Below are 21,575 nucleotides of genomic sequence, written 5' to 3' on the forward strand. Positions count from 1 at the left end.
GGAAGAAATTATCCTCAACCCGCCCCCGGTGGATCGGTACGAAACTTTAAAGGCGGAATTGGTGAGGCGTCTCACGGATTCGGACACCACGCGGATCCGCAAACTCCTAGAAACGGAGGAAATTGGCGACCGTACGCCAACGCAATTTTTGCGTCACTTGCGACGGCTCGCCGGACCCGTGGTGAACGAAGAATTCCTGAACGAGATTTGGCGGAACCGTCTCCCGGTCAAGACGCAGCAGATCCTGGCCGCCACGTCCATCAAGGAAGGGATCAAGCTGGCAGAGATCGCCGATCGGATCCACGACATCCCCGGGAACAGAACGGGGATAGCGGAAATAGGCCGCAGTCAGGCAAGCGGTTCGTCGGAGACCGATTCTCTTCGCGAGGAGATCCGGCAAATAAGGCTGCAACTAAACGCAGTTTTACGCGAGTCCCGCGGACACCGGCGTAAATCACGGCCTAGTTCGCGAGCGTCATCCCGCAGTTCAAACCGCGAGAGCGATGATGGTTTGTGCTGGTACCATCGTGTGTGGGGCGAAAAGGCCACGAAATGTAAAGGCCAGTGCATGTGGAAGACGGGAAACGAGGCAAACCGTCGATCGTAAACGCGGCAGTTCTCGACGGTCCCTATCCTGGCCGCATTTTCGTGACGGACAATAGATCGAAAGTGAAGTTTCTGGTGGACACGGGTGCGGATGTGTGCGTGTTCCCGCGATCGCGTATCGACGGCCGGTTGCCGAAGGACGATACCGAACTTTTCGCGGCAAACGGTACGCGAATCGCCACGTATGGCACAACGACCGTGCATTTAGATCTATCGTTACGACGCAGTTTTGTGTGGCGTTTTATCGTGGCCGATGTGGACGGACCAATAATCGGGATGGACCTGCTAGCGCATTACAACTTACTCGTGGATGCGCGCAACAAGCGTTTAGTCGACGCGACGACGAAGTTGTACGCGAGTGGTTGTGCGGCGAGTAAAGGCCTCCCGACGGTAAAAACAATAATTAGCGACACGGTGTACCATCGACTCTTAGCGGAGTTCCCGGACTTGACTCGACCGACGGTATTTCGTCGGGAGGCGGTCAAGCACAGTGTGGTACATCACATCGAGACGACACCTGGACCACCTGTATTCTGCAAGCCACGGCGGCTCGCTCCGGATCGGCTGAAGGTGGCCAAGGCGGAGATCGACCTGATGCTACAGCAGGGAATAATTCGTCCCTCCAAGAGCGCATGGGCCTCACCGCTACACCTTGTGCCTAAGAAGGACGGCAAAACCCGACCATGCGGGGACTACCGTTCGCTCAACGCTCGCACTGTTCCAGACAGGTACACGCCACCTCATATCGAGGATTTCGCACAATCCTTGTACGGGAAACGGGTATTTTCAAAAATGGATCTGGTTCGCGCGTATAACCAGATTCCCGTCGCGCCCGCGGACATTGAAAAGACGGCGATAGCGACACCGTTTGGTTTATACGAATTTTTGTTTACGCCGTTTGGTTTGAGAAACGCTGCGCAGACGTGCCAGCGTTTTGTCGATCAAGTTACCCGGGGGTTAGATTTCGTGTACGCGTATATAGACGATTTCTTTATCGCGTCCGAAAACGAATCGGAACACCGGGAACACTTACGTATTTTATTCGAACGTTTAAACCAACACGGGGTCGTTATCAATCCGGCGAAATGCGTTTTCGGCGTAAGCGAAATCGAGTTCCTTGGGTACAGCGTGACCAGGGATGGGGTAAAACCTTTACCTGAGCGGGTCGAAGCAATCGGGGAATTTCCCAGACCCGACACTATTAAAGTTCTACGCAGGTTTCTCGGGATGGTAAATTTTTACCGCCGCTTTATTTCTGGCGCGGCTAGTCTTATGAAACCACTGCACGAATTATTAAAAGGGTCGAAGAAGGGAAATTCACCCGTGCCATGGACAAAAGAGGCAGAAACGGCTTTTGTGAAAGTCAAGGCCAGTTTAGCGAACGCTACGATGCTTGCACATCCAGCACCCAACGCACCGATAAGCGTTGTGGTTGATGCGTCCGATTATGCTATCGGAGCAGCTTTGCAACAGCTCATAGGCGAGAACTGGCAACCGTTGGCATTTTTCACAAAAGCCCTTTCTGCCGCGCAGTGCAAATACAGTGCGTACGATCGCGAGCTACTGGCAATTTATATGGCCATAAAACGTTTTCGGCACCAGGTAGAAGGTCGGCATTTTATAGTTTTTACCGACCATAAACCCTTAACTTTTGCTTTCAAGCAAAAGCTGGATAAATGTTCGCCTCGTCAGTTTCGTCACTTGGACTATATTAGCCAATTTACGACTGACATTAGGCATGTTAAGGGGTCGGATAACATTGTGGCCGATGCCTTATCGCGTGTCGAAGTAATAGCCGTAGCTCCCGATCATACCACACTGGCACAAGCACAAGAAAACGACCCAGAACTGAGGGGGATCTTGGAATCGAACTCTTCTGCTCTTTGTTTAAAGAAGACGTTTTTCCCCGGTTTCAATGTTAGTTTGTACTGTGACTCGACTGACGAAACTGTGAGACCTTTTGTTCCGACGCCATTACGACGAGCAGTTTTTAATTCGTTGCACGGACTCTCTCATCCTGGGGTTCGGGCAACACAGAAATTAATAACAGAACGTTTTGTATGGCCTTCAATAAATAAAGATTGCCGAGACTGGGCACGGCATTGCATTTCATGCCAGCGATCAAAAGTCACTCGACATGTCGCAGCCCCCGTCGGCAACTTTGACAATCCTTCCGGCAGATTCGAACATATCCATATTGATATTGTAGGACCAATACCGATGTCTCAGGGATTTAGATATTGTCTTACGTGTATCGATCGGTTCTCGCGCTGGCCGGAAGCCATACCTATCGCGGAGATCGACGCGGAAACAGTCGCGAGAGCACTCATAAACACGTGGATTAGTCGTTTTGGCGTTCCTTTGAGAATAACCACTGATCAAGGACGCCAGTTCGAATCACGGTTATTTTATGAGCTATCGCGTATGATCGGTGCATCTCATCTCCGTACGACCTCCTATCATCCTCAAGCTAATGGGATGGTCGAGAGATTGCACCGACAAATGAAATCAGCGATTAAATGCCACGAGACGGATAATTGGGTTGATATATTACCAATTGTCCTACTCGGTATTCGCACAGCCCATAAAGAGGACTTAAAAACGTCTTCCGCGGAAATGGTTTACGGTTCGGGCATCCGTCTTCCGGGAGAATTCTTTGTCACGGGTCGGGAAGATTCACAATCGGATTTTGTGAGTCGGCTTCGGCAACGTTTCCGGAAGTTAAAGCCATCGCCAGCCACGCGCCACGGTACACGTAAGACGTTTGTTTTTAAAGAACTGTCTACGTCCCCTTATATATTTTTGCGGCACGACGCGGTTAAAAGTCCGTTACAGCCGCCGTACGATGGGCCATTTCGTGTCGTTAAACGCGGAGACAAAACGTTCGTCATCGACATCAAGGGCAAGGAAGTCAGGGTCTCAATAGACAGGTTGAAACCGGCTTTCATTTTGAACGATGACATTGACGAAAACCCTCCGCAAACTATCGTTTGCACATGGACAGACGATACAACAGTAACGCACAGTACGACCGACACGACCGCAACACACCGTACTGAGGACAGACCTGTTTTACGACGGTCAGGTAGAAGAGTTCGATTCCCTGATCGTTTTCAGGCTGGCCTACGTTAGACGGTGTTTGAGCAACACGTGTATATATTTGTACGAGTGCGTATATGTATTACTTTTCTTTATTTTTTCGGCAATAAATGGATATGTATAGTCGTTAAGACTGTGTATATAGTAGTACTAGGTAGTATTAATTTTTTCAAGATCTTGTATATAGTAATTTTAGGTCCTAGATGTATTTTTGTTTTTTTTATCCTTACCGGGGTAAATTGTACAGTTAGCATTAGTGTTTTATACGTATCCAATTTTTTTCTTTTTACGCGTATAGTCGTATTAATTTTTCTTTCTTGCCGTATATATATATATTTTTTTTTTTTTTTTCTTTCGTAGATTTAAGGCGCGTACCTTAAGTAAATGAGCCGGATTTGCACTTGCGACTACGCGCAAGCTAGTGTATAGCAAAACGCTCTTACTTTGTAAATATTACCAGTCAGCTAGTTAGTTTTTTTTTCTCTTTCGTTCTAACTGGCGTTTTCACTGGTAAGGGGGTACTGTGGCGACCATGGTGCGTGGGAACGTGGAATTTTCGGACGCGGAAATTCCATCCTTCTCAAGTGCGTACCATGGGAGGTCGGGTTGAGGGCTTGGTCATTTAAGTGACGATTGCCAGAACCTCGGCTCGACCGTTACAGTACCCTTAAGAGTGAAGTCCCCGGATGCAATGTGTGGGGGAGGAAACTTTCTCCATGCCCTTGTGGGGGTGGAGAACCTCTCCCAATTTTAACGGTTTTTCGGGGACATTATTTAACGCGCCTCAGAAACGAGAAGGGCAGAAAGCTTTGGACTCTCGCGGAGAACGATAGCTCCAGAGAGTTTTTAGTCTGAGTCACCCGCGACGGTTTTGTTATACGCGACATAGAGTTTCCGTATATTTTGGTCTTCGCATTTTTCTCATGGACTCAAGTTTTCTCGTTGTGTTTTATAGTCTTTATTATTTGTTAATTGTTAAACAGTTCTCGTGAATAAACTATATTTTTTGTTACCCGTAAAACCATCGCGTCACATATCATTTCATTTACCCCACGTCACCTAAAGTTAACTCAGTCATTTCCTAATTTCAACGATGGTGAAGTAGAAAATTGGAATTTCATCGTGGTGGGTTCGCCGTTGAAGGAAGATTTTACCGCTGAAGATGAGCAAGGAAGCAAATGCCGGCAGCGACGGTGCAAAGAGAAACGCGTAATTTTTGTAGACGACAGATTTTGTTGGAAACCTTCCGACTGGACGTCGCGCGGACGTTGTAAGGGGTTAAACAGCTTTAAACGCGATCGGTCACGGCTCGTCACCTGCTCGGAAGGTGACGCAAGCGAACGATCGAGCAATCGACCGGTGAAAGCTCGCCGGAGCGGAGACTTCGAGGCATGAATCACTTCCTGAAAATTCCGCGGACTTCCACGGCAGCTTTCATACGATCGAGACGACCTTCTGCAGCCACCGTTGTCGACGTCATAGTCCCGCGTGCAACCCAGTTACCTTTCCGCTTTCAGCAAACCCTGTCGAAGGCTTTCGTCGAGGTTGAACGCTCTGAATCAGCCATAATCTGCGGCCGAGCTTCTATGCGTGAAACTACATTTTTTTAAAATCTCACGACCTAAATTTTTCGAAACAGCGGAGGACCGTTTTTCTCTCCTTTGTCTTTTTTTTTTTTTTCTTAATTTTCTCCGCGGCTTCGTTAAGGAGTTATCAACAGAAAACGCGGGCCAATCGGAGCGCGGCTACAGCGGACGGATTCCGGCTGTGATTCCGTTTTGATTGGTCTGTGTTTTTCGTTAACAATTTCTGCCACAAAGCCACGGAGACCATTATCGCAAAGGATAAAGTTACTTGAAATGACCTCAGGAATCATCCCTTTCGAGGAAGCATAATAATTTCTAGACACCTCTACTATGCTACGCGTAGCCTGAGGAACGTATGTATGTGGCTCTAGAAAAAAAAACGGTTCGGTATGGCTGCTCTAAGCCCTCGCCTGCCGTCTCCAAAAAAGACTGTGCCTGGACGAACGGAATCCGCGGAGCCATCAAAACTTTCCTTTGTTAATTGTTCCCGGCAATTACGCTGCACCGCGTTGCGGTGCACCGTGTAAATCGCAGAAATCTCGTGGCGATAAGCGAAAGAAACTATTTTACAATCGGCCGGAGAACGGGGTACCGTAAAATCGTCGGTTTTTATTGATTCTGGTAAACGTGAAACGTTCGAGCGCAAAATCTCCGAGAAAGAGGAAAGTTCTATGCTCGACGGCCTCTAGGAATTTTTCGGTGGACCTTCTGTAATCCTTATCGCACGGGTTTCCCTTTCCGAAAAGCTTCGACGGACAGCGATTAGGCTCGTAATACCTGTCTGGACTCGCCGTCGAAAGCTACGCAGAAGCGCCAACCGAGTCTGTTTCGTCTGTACGCAAAAAAAAAAACGACAATGGAGTCGTAGATAAACGGAGGAGTAAGATACCGGCGGACATGATCGACGTTGGTGAGCATAAGTTCTCGATCTGACGAGGAGTAGGCGGTTTCAAATTGTTTCTCCAGCAGATACACGTGTCCTGTTCTCCGGTCGCGGTCGAGCGTGATAAAATAGTGGACTGTTTACCGTGGCTGCGTTCCGACTGTCGCATTATTAGCGAGTGTACCGCTGCGTGACTATGACAATCAGAGCAGAATGAGATCTGAAATTCGCAATCTCACGAACGAATCCGCTCCGGGAGTCTAATTACAGCGACGCCGATCGTTAGCCGGGGACGATGCGCGAATTAATTCGGCACAGAATCCTCCCCGATCGAGCCGGTTCAACGATTCGGAGAGCACAATGCGATGTCCGGTCATCGAGGGGGCAATTAACGCGCGTTCATCGTTGTCGTCGTCGTCTCAAAAGCCGCAAAAGGTGGACAAGGTCGAAGCAATTTGTGCCCGCACGAAAACTGAAATTGTCGAGACTAGATTCGAGGAGACTTAGTAATACAAAAAAAAATTGTACGAAGCGAAATAATAATAATATCACAAATGTTAAGTTTGTTTTGAAAAGCCGAAAGATTGTAGATAATACCAAGTATTTTGTTTCGTTTGTATTCTACATGCAAATATTGAATAAAAAATTATTTTTGTTAAAATGTCGTATGTGTGTTCAGTTTTGCTCCTTACTGTAGAGTCCAGTTCCTCGTACTGCTATTGAACAATTTCAACCGACGTCGATTCATATGTAATTAGTATGCCGCGGATTTTATGCATCCGGCAAAAATGGGTAGGCGTATTTCAAAACGGTAAAAACATTTTAAAATGCAGTTACATTATTTTCAACCGATTAAACATATTATGAAAGAAATTGAATTTCACTCCAGTCTGTCGCAATTCAGGTAGACAATTTTTATCTTCCACAGAGCTCCGCAGTCTAGCAATTAGCGAATGATAAACGCGCGCGAATCGGCGTCTTTCGATTGAGACTTTACGAGAAATTGTTGGAACAGCTGCGAGCAACGACAGGAAACTGGTGTTCACTCGTTCGGTCGTTAATTGGTTATTCAGGGTTGACAATTGTCGAATAACTTCCATAAAAGTCCGGACTGATCGATTTCCCGCGTAATAGGCCGCAGTAAAAATCATATCGCGCGTTAAGAGCACGAGAAAAAGAGAAAGAGAAAGAGAGTGAGAGAGAGAGAGGAGGGGGCAGCTTTTTCTCCAGGTGCGCGTTTAATCGACTCATTTGCAGGGGAGTTTTTATAGTAATCGACTATAGCAGGCTCATTCTCCACGGTGTGCTCGGTGGAAAGATCAAATCAGCCGGCAAGGAGTTGCGATACACGCGCGCGGACGAAATGGGTCAATCCAATATGAGCATGCCGGAAATTACATTGGTCGGCAGAAACGTCGGGCATTATACCGGCCACCGCAAAACGATATCGTGTGCAGGGTCGTGCTCTTTGTCTCTGGCTGGCGCGCGTTGACTCATACAGACCGTTGCCGAGAGAGAGAGAGGGAGAGAGAGAATGGCAGCAAAGCCGCGCCGGACAATCATAATTGATAGGTGAGCCGAGGATGGGACTGGAAGATCGAGCTAATTCTGCGAGATGAACCACCTAGGTTGCATGAACCGATTGCCGATCGAAATCTAATTTCACGGGCTCCGCGGGGCGATTTGAATTTATTCGCTGGACGAGGGCATCGTTCACGATCCAATCGATCGGCGATCGCTCGAATCGACGCACCGGCTCAAAATTATAGCGTCGATCGAGGTTGCGATTCCTTGCCGGCCGATTTGTTCGCCAAGTGCAATTTTTCCTGGCCTTGGAAGCCCTACCCTTTCGATATTGAACAACTCGGGTCGCTTACGGAGTACAAAAGACCTGCTAAGATTGCATCGCGTTTAGGGTCGTCGACAATTGACCACAACACGCTTATGGAATAAATTTTGTTTCGCCTGAAATCGCGGGAGGAAATTAACAAGTCGAAAGCACCACTAGATACGACGCAATGAGCTAGATCGTGTAGTATCAAATACCTAGGGCTATCACCGGGGGTCACAGTACCGGGAAAATATTTGTATACTAATGCCAAGTGAAATGCACATAACATCTTCCCCGTATAATTTAAACTTATAGCATATCTCGGGCTTCCACCTAAAACTGTGAAAGATAATTAACAAGTTGAAAGCACCACTAGATACGACGCTATAAGCAAGACCATTTAGTATCAAATACCTAGGGCTCTCACCGGGGGTCACAGTACCGAGAAAATATTTGTATACTAATTCCAAGTGAAATGCACATAACATCTTCCCCGTACAATTTAAACTTATAGCATATCTCGGGCTTCCACCTAAAACTGTGAAAGATAATTAACAAGTTGAGAGCACCACTGGATACGACGCAATGAGCAAGACCATTTAGTATCAAATACCTAGGGCTTTCACCGGGGGTCACAGTACCGAGAAAATATTTGTATACTAATTCAAAGAGAAATGCGTACAATATCTTCCCAGTATAATTTGTTAAACAGCACCATCTTATAACGATGCTAACGACAAGCTGACTTGTAGCATATCTACGGCTTCCACCTAAATCTGTAGAATCTAATTAACAAGTTGCACGCAAATTATAGAGATAGCTCGCCCTTCATTTAGTATCGTCCACAATGCAGTGACGATCCCACGAAATACCTAGGGCTTTCACCGAGGGTCACAGTACCATTTCTATATCGATTCTATACTAATTGCTACAGTAAATGCACGCTTCTTGAGAAAATGCTTAACCCATCGGTTTCAACTTCTCAGTGTCAGTCGTATTTAAATAAATCGCCTCGATCGAATTTTTCTGGTCACCGAGTTGGCGGTCAACGCGTTAATACGTTCAGCACGAGTTTACTCGTGGTAGATGGAGTCATAATTGAAACCTGAATTTGTTCTACCCATTTTCCGGGACTGATGTAAGCCGGCACACGCCTAGAGAGACAAATAGAACGACAAGATGAAGGACGATAACGGAAAAGCAGTTTCGTCGGTTTCCTGTTCGACAGCTACCGACACGCGGAACTTTAATGAACGGTTGCCCGGTAATAAGCAGGAATCGGGCACGATTAGAAGGATCGTTGCATGCCGGCAACGAGTCGAACTCGGATCTCTATGCTAAACACAGGGATGCACGGTTAATTCGACACTGTCACTTTCTCCCCGTCGTCCCATGCGGCGCACCGTCTCGTTCCATTTGGTTCGCGTATACTAGGATCGATCGAGGTCTACCTTCGAGATCCTCCTTCTCCTCGAGTCGAAAGTGAGTTTCGCGGGCCGCGATCAACGTGTCAGTGACCTTTGCGAACGACGGCACGTCCGTGTTCGCGCGCGTGTTAACCGTGCCAGAAGAATCGATCTTCGCTTCGACTGCCGGCCCTCCGACGCTTTGCGATCGTGACGATACATCGAGAATCGAGATCGGTAGAATCGCTCGGAACGGGCTCTTTGGGAACTTTCTGAAGTCACAGAAATTTTCTATAGCACTAGTTTCTGTAATTTTAATAGTATTCAAGACACATTCGGTCGAGTAACGTTCGACCCCTAATTCTCAGGGGGCTATCGTAATGCTTTATTCCTCTCGCATTGTTGAAGAAACTGGTACGTTTATGTTTTCAGGATTAAATTGCATCGGATTAATCGACATTTAATTCTCAGAAAATCTAGTTCTTCGCTGATTTACATATAGACTGCAATGAATTGTGGATGCTCGGTTAATTTATATGTAGACCGAGGATCTGTACGCAAAATGAAAATTGTGTACAACAATTACAAGAGAGGAGAGTTGGATGAAAATTTGTTTGTTCTGTGACAATTTTAGTAGGTTGGAAATAATGTACCAGTGATATGGAACTCATCTGATGTTTCTTCTACTTTGTATTTCAACTACTCACTTTTGCCATAAATGTCTATAATCGTCTACTTACATATTTCAAGAAGAAAAAAATACAGTGATAAACAAATGTCTGTTGGTGCAAGAGGGTTAAGATCAATATCTGGTAAGAGAAATCGTATTCTTTAACGATTTAGCTACTATAGCTAGCATCGTGATAGAATTTTCAATGTTTCACGTAGAAGTAATTTAAAAATCCTTTTCTTAAATAATCATGCCATACGAAATGATTAGATTACATCGCTGGACGATTGAGGAGAGTGAGATGAAAATTGATTTGTTCTGCAACAATTTTAATAGGTTGGAAATAATGTACCAGTGATATGGGACTCATCTGATGTTTCTTCTACTTTGTATTTCAACTACTCGCTTAACAAGAAAAAAAATACAGTGATAAACAAATGTCTGTTAGTGCAAGAGGGTTAAGATCAATATCTGGTAAGAGGAATCGTATTCTTTAACGATTTAGCTACCTATAGCTAGCATCGTGATAGAATTTTCAATGTTTCACGTAGAAGTAATTTAAAAATTCTTTTCTTAAATAATCATGCCATACGAAATGATTAGATTACATCGCTGGACGATTTCCGAGAAGAATTGCTACCGCCACAGGAAGATGCAGTAGGAAATCTTAAGCTGTGAACTGCTGGGAATGAACGCGTTGAGGTCCGACAATGTCAATTCGGTATGCTGAAAATTAATGCGCAATCAGAGGCCCGATCGAGGCAGAACGGCAGAATGATTAAAACGCGAGAAAGCGGTAGGGACCGGATGTTTACCTTTTAATTATGCGCACAGTTCGACAAGCTAATTGTACGAAAGCGCACGGAGAAAGCGATAGAAAATGTGCGTTTCCGTAATGCGCGGAACGGGTGCCGAATCGATTCGACTCAATCGAGCCGCGATTCCCAGACTAATTAACGTATCGAGAATTTACGATCCACGGCACCCGGGAATTGTATATAATGTCTGCATTATTGATGATATAAAAATTCTCGTCACACGCCTCCGTGACACTGTGCCCAAACATCAAATTAGACTAAACAATTAGTAGCGCTAAACTTACCACATATTTCACGATTATTGAAATTATGAAAATTACAAGAAAATTACATTATGTTTTAATTACACTATGATTACACTCCTCGGCGTTTGCAGGAGGTATGCCCCGCGGTAGTGGGGATAATTCCGCGACGTTTATCACCCAGGCCTCGGCGACATATACAGAGAAATCACTGTACTTCTTCGTAGGATTAGTGTGAATGTATCGGTACGAGAGTTCAAAGTTACACCGAGCTGCAGAGGGTTAAATATAATAAAAAGAAAGCTCGGTGATAGTGGCAATATTTTTCACTGAGATTATTACTTTTCGAAATTGCGAAACGGGAATCGCGGGAAACGGTAACCGTGAGTAGCGTTATCGGCGCCGACCGACGATATATTTCCCGCGCGCGAAAGAATCGGCGGCTACAAATTACCGGGCAATTAGATCGTAATCCAGGGGAAACGCGTCAACAGTCCCGCGAGCGAGATCACTGGTCGATCTCCGCACTTGTCCCGCTGCATTAGCATGTAATCGTGGTTTCTGCTCGATCGTTAAACAGCGTGAAAACCACCGTCGAAAATCACGGTACGCAACACCCTCGATAACGCTCTGCAACCGCCGCATGGCGACCTTGTGCAACGATCGGCGCGATCGATCGATCGATCGATAAAGGAAAATTGGAAAATTATCAGTCCGAGCAACGGTGCCCGGAGAACGCTCTTTACGAAATGCAATTTTTGTTTTCTTGTTCTCGACGGAGGAATTTGCAGGTTGCTTGCCGTGCTATTTCTGAACAACAGAAAAATTCAGATATGCAGCCAGCGATTATAGTTGACAACAATGTGTACGGATTTTGTATCGACATCGAGTGTCACTCCGTAACGCCTATCTATAAATGATAAATAGACCGCTGATCTTTATAAAGAATTTTTTTTAATTTACCTTCATAATTTCGAGTAAAATTCATTTACAAATTTAATTTACTAGTAAAATTTATATTCAAATAACTTTTCATAATTTCAATTCAAATCCCCTACAATTTACTAATAAAATTTATATTCAAATAATTTTTCATAATTTCAATTCAAATCCCCTACAATTTACTACTAAAATTTATATTCAAATAACTTTTCATAATTTCAATTTAAATCCCCCACAATGTACTAATAAAATTTATATTCAAATAAGTTTTTAAAATTCTGTATTCACATAATTTCAATTAAAATTCTCTCATGATTTATTTTCTATTATGTTCAGCAGGCTGAAAACTAGAAATAGCATGTGCAAATTCCTCAAATATTTTTACCGCGTTAAATTACACTCGCTTTTCTCATAAGTGCATAAAATCCGCAGTTGAACGAATTTCTTTTCGATTTCACTTGAAATTAGTGGTGTTGGCGCGATAGAACTCTAATTATATCGAATTACTCGTGACATTTAACGAGGAACGCGTGAGTGGCTTTCCAAGTACACGACTTCGTTGATCAAAAGTCGAAAGTGAACTATGTTGGTATGTACTCCGAGATGTTATTGAGAGCGTTGCTCTGGGAATAGAAACTTTGAGAATAAAACTGCTTTTCAACAATGAACTTTACGGGAATTGAAGGCGATAAATTCGCAAGGTTTTTGAATAACGATGCTAGAAAAAAAGCTTTCGACGGTAGGCAGACGAAATTGGAGAACCAGTTAGGAGCCGGAACGAGGGCAAAGTGCATGTATCGGGACCAGCTAGAAAGTGCCGGGTATCGATCACGTTGCGCACTTTCTTTCTTACGACGATTACGTGCGGAGTTCAAGGAACCGCTCAACGACGCTCAACGACGCTCAACGACGCTCAACGACGCCTTCACTTTTCTTTCGCGCAATCGTGTGCAAGTGTCGTTATTACCGGAACGTGTTCGACAGCTGAGAATCTTCCTCTTCCCAGCGATCGGAAGAGAAAATGGGAAAAGCGAAGACTGGCGTGAACAATGAGCCTGATTCGAGCTACCGAGATTACCATCGATCCACTTACTCGAGCATTGGAGAAGAACCTGTTGCTATTCCCAACTTAAAAAGTAGTATTTTGCGTAGACTTTACGCGGGACCTTTGAAAAATTATTTACCATTAGCTAGGACAAATAACGCACTCCCATAAGGAACAATGGTACGAAAATTGTTCGCAAATAATTTCGTTGTGAACCCCGATGCTGTTACGACTGGTCTCATATTTCTCATTTTGCAATTTGTGAAATTAACTTCGGAGGCTGTTTTCCAAGTCGGATTATTTTTCTAGTACCTCGGATAAAATAGTGAAATTAACTTCGGAGGCTGTTTTCCAAGTCGGATTATTTTTATAGTACCTCGCACAAATTTGTGAAATTAACTTTGGAGGCTGTTTTCCAAGTCGGATTATTTTTCTAGTACCTCGGATTTTGTGAAATTAACTTCGGAGGCTGTTTTCCAAGTCGGATTATTTTTATAGTACCTCGCACAAATTTGTGAAATTAACTTCGGAGGCTGTTTTCCAAGTCGGATTATTTTTCTAATACCCCGCACAAAATTCAGGAAGATAAAAATAGAATATAATACGATGCGTCGCGTTTAAAAAGTAATAATTGATCAAGGAGTTAGGAATTAGAGTCGTAAGAAACACTGCACTATACATTATACTATTATAATGGCGTAATTTCATTTGTTTTTCAATATTTAACTATGTTCCACCAATCTGAGGATCTTGAAACTTTTGTATATATCAAATACGTAACAGAAGATTGTTCTTGAATTTTTTGGAAGTGGTCACTCGAAGGGTTGCTTGCAAACCCCACACCTAAAAAATTAAATAATTTTTTTCTACCCTTAATACTTTGATCACAATTGTGACAAAAATATATGATATGAAGGGGGTAAGTTCGAATATTTCCGTTTTTGTTCCATCTGACTATCTTAATTAACAACCGATGAAAAAAATGATACAGTTAAGGGTATTTACCCTCATATTATCCTTAAATGAAGGGTTAACGACTTAAAATTTTGGGGGATTATCTTTCAACCTAAAACCATTGTTTACAATACCGATAAAAATCGTACTGGGGCCGCTGGACCAGTCTTATCCTGCTAGGCCCTTTGCGAAATTAACTTCGGAGGCTGTTTTCCAAGTCAGATTTTTCTAGTACCTCGCACAAAATGAAATCAACTTCGGAGGCTGTTTTCCAAATCGGATTATTTTTCTAGTACCTCGGATAAATTTGTGAAATTAACTTCAGAGGCTGTTTTCGAAATCGGATTATTTTTCTAGTACCTCGCACAAAATTAAATTAACTTCGGAGGCTGTTTTTCAAGTCGGATTATTTTTCTAGTACCTCGGATAAAATTGTGAAATTAACTTCGGAGGCTGTTTTCCACATCAGATTATTTTTCTAGTACCTCACACTTTGTGAAATTAACTTCGGAGGCTGTTTTCCAAGTCAGATTTTTCTAGTACCCCGCACAAATTCTCAAAAATCGGTATACGCTCTTGATAGTTCCCGATCCCGAAGGTGCACCGATCGTATTTTGCCGAAAAAATAAATTTTTAAGGGAAGACGGAGACACAGCTCAATGTTTTAGAAATGGAAGACGCGGCACTGAAAGTATCAAATGGTAGAGCCTGTAATAAAGGTTGCCGGAGATCGAGATCGAGATCGGGATCGGGATCGGGATCGGGTTCGACAAAAGTCAGCGTCCGAGTGTAGAAACGCGGCGCACAAAGGCGAAGCAACAACGCACGTACACAAGAGGGGAATGACGTGCAACGTTTCTATAGACACCGTTTAAATACCGAAGGTAACGCCTCTTACTCCTGTATAGAATGTACTCGGTACGGCTCGGTAAGCCGGCTTATGCTTGCACCGTACCTCTACCTGTTGGTGGTACATTAATCTAACGTAAGAACCCCGCGTTGGCCGCGAGTTGGCGAGTTTCGATTTCTACCGCGGAATCTGCGCGCCGTTCTGCACATCCGCTTTTCGTAACCCGCGAACTTTTCTCAGACCGCTTCACGACAAGAACGTATTTATTTGCAATTTCTACGGGGGAATAATTGCTCTGTTTAACCCTTTGCTCTTCCCGTGCGATCCACGTTGCACAATCTAACCGCAATCTCTGGACGAGGATCTCCAGGTGATTCAGGGTCGATTGTAAACCGCGCACGAACGAAAGCGAAGTATGCCAAACATTTTCGAAACGCTGTAAGCGTGAACTTTTCCATGGTACCGAGGAGATACGTTGTGTACGCGCGACACAGTTCGAGACAATCGGTTCTCTCCTCTCCTCTCCCTCTCCGCCGATCCGAGTGACAATCGAACAGTATTATTCCCCGAGGTATCCGGATAAATATTGTTCTCGGCTCATCGATCGCCACGCAGAGAACCATAACGACATTCATGATTTTGTCCCTTCTTTCTCATACCGATGTCTCCGTATCGATCTCTGCTACAGTATCGCGAAATACTACATACGAGAAAAAATGTCTGTCTTCGTTTCTTCGGTTTGCATCGGTGCAGAATGTTTACTAATTAATAGACTGCGGTTCTTTGTGCGAAATAAAAACATTCTGCAGCGATTGTGGGAAGCGGTGGTTAAATAAAAATTCAGTTCATTACTTAATAGTCTTTTTACCTTGAAAACGACATAAGAATATTTTTAGATTTTTTGTATCTTTCATTGTTTTCGCAGTCTACTATCGTCATTGACGAATTCACGCTTAATAATCATTGTCCAATTAAACCATTCTCGTTATTATCGCCAGTTCACAATCGTTCGCTAATCTTCCAACGTTATTTATGACTCTCGATATAATAATTGCAATTATGACGTTTCTTTACCTTCGTTCGAAGGACTGAACCTTGTAGATACAAGCTATATGTATTGTAAATATATTAGCATTTACGGATTTGTTTGTGTGTTCCGAACGCGCGAAAATCACGTGTAGAAGAAGCACGTTTGAAAATTCGAAAGAGAGTGGGAGGGGTGTAATGTCACGTGATAACATCAGCGCGATTTTATCAGAATTTTCAGAAGATAACAATTTTCTGTTTCTCGAAGCGTTACCATTCGATAAAGCACGCTCGACGTGCTTATCCTAATTTTCAGATTTCCCGCAAGGCCGCTCGACGACGTTCTAACCTCTTGCGCCCGGAGTGACGTCATTTTTTGTCAATGGCAGTAAAATATATAAATTATGCAACTGCTTGCATGAGTAAGAAACATCTCGTTGCATTGCATATTTCATATCGCTTTGAAATTCAACATGTTTAAAGTTCTTGACTATATTTAACTACATAGTATGACTACATGCTAGTCGATTCAAGCTCGTACAGAAACGTTTTCAAGTTAAGTTGTTAAATTGTTAAATTGTTAAATTGCTAAATTGTACGAAATTGCCTTCTAAACAGCCCTGCGGATTTTATGCATTTCTGGCAAAACTGAATAGGCGAAAGAAAAAGCTGAGAAGTACTTTTATTATTATTTGAGAGAGCAATTATTATTTTTAAGGGAGCAGTGTTTAGACAGGCACATTAATTGGTGACACACAAGCATGGACTTTAATTGGAATCTCTAATGGACTCTCATGGAAGCATTTTAACTCCAAAACGAAACTTTTCTTCCCACCTAGAATATTGCCCTTCTGCATATTTTTTTTTCATGTTATACATACGAAAATGATGCAATTTACTACTACAATACCGAAATGTTTAGTAATTTATTAAATACAAACAAATTTAATAATGTAATAAATATTTTGAATAAAAATACAGCAATTTTTAGTGATGCCTTACAATCACCATTCGAGCGCTAAGGGTTAAATACAAACAAATTTAATAATGTAATAAATATTTTGAATAATGATGCAGCAATTTTTAGTGGCGCCTTACAGTCGCCATTCGAGTGCTAAGGGTTAAGTTATAGTAAAATATTAACATAGTTAACTTGAAAAGAAAATATTCTAATCAAAAGAACGAGTTCGAGTTCAATGAATACAAGTTTTGAACAGATCAGATTAAAGTCGGATAATTCATGAATCAACAAACTAGCTTAACACCTTGCACTACAATTTACTTTACGGTTTGGGTGACTAAAACTTTTTTATAATTCGTAATTTCCTAAAAGAAAAAGGAGAAAATTTATGTTTATTGTATGCCTATATGTTCTTCAATAGCTGTACATTAAGAACGCCAAAGTGGAATTTCATTTCGGTGCATTTTATTTGCAATTTTGATTTTGCACAAAAATCCACCGTTTACTATTCTTTTAAGGATCTTCGGGCAGAATAAAAATGTGCTACCTGAATGGCAACAGACTGGAGCGAAATAGAAATTTATTTTTTTTTCTTAACCCCTTGCACTCCTATTTATTTTGTGATTATAATGATTAGGAATTCTTCATCGTTCCGAATTTCATAGAAAATAAAAAGACAGTTTACGTTCACTGCATGCCTATATTTTCTCCAAAATAGAATTTTGTTTCGGTTTTAATTAATAACATACATATTTATTAGACTCTGTTCAGAATCTTCGTCACGAGTATGGCTCGATATTCTAGAGCAAGGGGTTAACACGTTGACTGCCATGTCACCCATACGTGGGTGACGGAATTACTTGTCCAGGTTTTAAAATGAATGTTTGCGTTAATATATTCATTGTACCAAATTCGACTAGGATCTGTAAAACACAACAAACTTGGAGGACTGCTCAATATCATACATTTTTTATTTCATTAAATAACTTACTTTGATTTTATGGAATTTTTTAGGTTTCTAGATGGCCAGTCAAAGTGTTAATGGCGCAATAATTCGGACAAGTACCCTGCGCGTGAGATTGGTTGGGGTGGCGCGCGCGGGACACACTGTATAACCTCCAGCACGCGCAACAATAACACGCGTACAAAATGAAAAGGAAAACGGTGGGAATCGTCGGACGATAAAAGAAAATAAGATCACTCACGGTGAGCTGGGACTTGTCAGGCGCGATCGCCGTGATCTCGACCGGCCTTGGCTCGGGCGGGTTGGCTCTGCTGAGAATGGCAGCCGGCATTTTCGCGACCAGGGACAGCCTCCTGGTGAGCCGTCTGCCTAATTCCGCGCGTCGTCGCACCCTAACGCGGGGACCGGTGCCTTTGTACCCTCCGAATTCCATTCTCACGTATCGCCGGGATTCTGTTCGGTGTTATCCTCTGGTGGCCATGGCGGTGGAACGAACAACAACGCGAAAACGGTGGTCTGACACGTGCTCCGCGAGAATACGCGGTTACTCTATCGCAAGGTGAATCTTCGCCGAGGAATCGGGACCCGTGGACGCGGCGTTGATTCGCGCGCGATCGACTGCTCGGCTCGACGCAAACGCGCACATTTTTCGCGCACCGTTCACGGTCCGTTCGTTCGCAATCCCGCGTCGACGTTAACTTCGTTTGCGGAAGTCACCGATTCGATCCGATAACTATCGACAACCACTCTCTATCTCTTTCTCTCTCTATGCTTCTCAGTGGTGCGCTCGGTCGACACGTGTCTCTCTCTCTCTCTCTCTTTTACTTTCTAGTATTTATTCGTTCGAAGATCACACTTGACAACACCGAAACTCCTCCCGCGCCATAGACGTTGAACCAGTTCGATACGATTCGATATCGAGCAGCACTCTCGCTAAACCGTGTCTAATGGTCCAGAGAACTGGGTCGTCGGTTGTTGCACGTAGCCGACCGAGCTTTTTCCGAATGCGTTCGAAAACGTTTGAGAATACTGGTTCCCGAGCAACGGTTGTCCACACATTCGGTTACACGCACCACGACGACGTAAACACTTGCTCGGAGGCTGGAGGCTCGCACACAGGCAGGCTCGCGCCGCTCGCATCCCCCTCTCTCGGCCGGTACATGTGCATCCTAGTCTCACGAATATAACACCGTACACACACGGAGAAAGACGCGCGAAGATGAAGAACAGAGAGAGAGAGAGAGAGAGAGAGAGAGAAAGAGGGAAAGAAAGGTTGATGTATGAATGAAAGAGAGAGAGAGCGAGAGATACACAGGGCACGCACCACATACACGCACGCGCACGCACACACGCACACACGGACAATATTCGACTGCGTGCTCGAAAAAACGAGGCACGAGGTGTGGAAAAGAGAGCAGCCGGTTCTTGCTGGCGCTCGGTCTGCCTGGCGCGCTTCGACTGAAATTGAATCGCGGCAACCTCCTTCCTACCAATCCTACCACGCGGCCAGGCCCGTCACACTACCGGCCTTCCTAACCGCCGCGCCTTCTCTCCTTCTCTCCATCTCTCGTTCTCTCGTTCTCTCGTCACTGTTCCACGGTTATCCGTTCCGTACGGACCGAATCCCTGCGTAAACACGAACGCGTTTATCCCGCGCTACCGCGCACCACCGACAACACGCGCTGTTCCTCTTTTAACCACAATGTCGCGCAAGCTGTACATCACTTGTCCATCTACGAAGCGACCCGATCTTACCCGACATTCTTTTCCCGTGTAACACGAACGACACACCGTCGTTTCTTCGAATAATTTGTCAATACAACACACTACGCTCGCTACACTCTCCTCGCGTCAATCCCGGTCGAACTCGTTCAATCTCGAACTCCGTCGCGCGACCAATCAGCGCAGCCGTACTAAGGGAGGCTGCTGCGCGCGCATCCCTCCCTCCATGAATTACGTGTATAGAGCGCAATGTTCATCGATGGATCGACCGTCGCGGGAAGTTTGAAAATTGTTAACCCATTTAACTCATCGTTACCGTATACAGTCAGTCCCATAGGTATTCGTACGCTCTTAACACTAGGTTTACGGGACCCGTCAAAATGACGGGTTCTAATATTTTTAATTTACGAATATTGAGATTGTGAAGATCCATCTACGTGGAATTACTCAACAAACTTACTTCCTGAGGTATATATTATTTAAAACATGGCTGAAAACTTGGATAGACGCATTCTTCTCACTTTTAATGCTCCGTAAACCTAGTGTTAAAAATCGCATTACTTTGTCAATATTGGACTATACTACTTGAATTTTTTTGAGAAGTTAGAACAATTGGATCACTACGTAAAGCGAACAAATTTTTTTACCAAAATTGCAATTGGTCGAAAGTGCAGAGAAAATACTAAAAGTTGTATTTTGCAACTTTTCTATGTGGACTTCCAAAATGATCACATAAGGGCGAAATTCCCTGAGAAGGCCAAAATTCTGCTAAATTCTGTTAAATGTTTGTAGCTCGGTGCAATGTTGACCGATTTAGATGAAATATTCAGAATATGTATAATCGATACAGATGTACAAAACGTACTTTTTAAATTTTTAATATAAGCCCGCATAAAAAAGTTGCAAAATACAACTTTTAGTGCTTTCTCTCTAATTTCGACCAATTGCAATTTTAATCAAACATTTTTCTCACGTTATGTAGTGATTCAATTGTTCTAACTTCTCAAAAACATTCAAGTAGTATAGTCCAATATTGACAAAGTTGTGCAATTTTTAAGAGCGTACGAATACTTATGGGACTGACTGTACGCTCAATTTTCCTGGTCACTATCACCGGAGCGTATATATACGCTCAATTTATTTTTTTCTTGTAACGCTGAAATATGAAGTTCTTTTACTTGTGGTCATTTTTGTACTTAAATATAATAAAAAAGAAAAAGTTTGGCGATGAAGGCCTTCTTTTCATATTTCCTCGTGATGCAAATGGGTTAAATTGGACGTGCTTATTGAAAATGTTCGTTGGAATAAATAATACAATAAATTCTCATTACGGGACAGTGCCAACGTTCGGCGGGAACCTCCGATTTCGTATAAGAGTCAGTAAAAAGAACGGCGGGACTGACTCCTAACGAGAATTTACTGTATCGTTACAGATATGTAATAGACTGCGGATTTCATGCACTTATAACAAAAATGGGCTGATCAAACAGAAAACAGTCAAAACATTACAAGGACTGGATGATTTGGCTGAAATTATTAAAAGAGAAAATACATATTTACCTAACTTCTGTTTCTCACAATTGAATTGGACAATTTTTATTTTGCCATAAAGACCCGCAGTCAACAAATATAGAAGTCACCAACGCGAATGGCAGACATTGTAGTACATTGAACAACAGGTATTAAGGTTCTTGATGTTTCAGGAAAGCGGGATTTTTTAGGTCAAGTCGATACATGTTGACATTAGCGTGTTCATTGAAAAATGTCAAGGTTCTACAAACACGACGTTAAGACTATCCTTTTCGGAGTCTTATCTCGATCGTCCTACATCGATCGCCGTAATTTCGAGTTAATGCGATTTTAATTGAAACTTCGATCGCGGAACAATACCCGCCGCAGACGGTTCCCGTTGAATTCGCTTTTGTTCGAACGGTGGAATTTTCGAAAGTCTCGACGCGACGGTTGAAAAA

At 43.5% G+C, this 21,575-nt stretch overlaps 1 protein-coding gene across 2 annotated transcripts in view; it reads right to left on the reverse strand.

The window, feature by feature from the left end:
* The window catches only part of LOC143359636 (uncharacterized), a 352,730-nt gene extending 333,021 nt beyond the window's left edge, over nucleotides 1-19,709 (reverse strand). The window contains exon 1 of one of the 2 annotated variants that reach the window (XM_076797715.1): nucleotides 18,125-19,709. In XM_076797715.1, the coding sequence (XP_076653830.1) occupies nucleotides 18,125-18,316 (192 nt within the window). In that variant the 5' untranslated portion in view covers nucleotides 18,317-19,709. The remainder of the gene's footprint in view (nucleotides 1-18,124) is intronic. The other variant, XM_076797714.1, reaches the window with a different exon arrangement.
* Nucleotides 19,710-21,575: the final 1,866 nt, after the last annotated feature.

Source organism: Halictus rubicundus, chromosome 12, assembly GCF_050948215.1.
Source record: "Halictus rubicundus isolate RS-2024b chromosome 12, iyHalRubi1_principal, whole genome shotgun sequence".
NCBI lineage: Eukaryota > Metazoa > Arthropoda > Insecta > Hymenoptera > Halictidae > Halictus > Halictus rubicundus.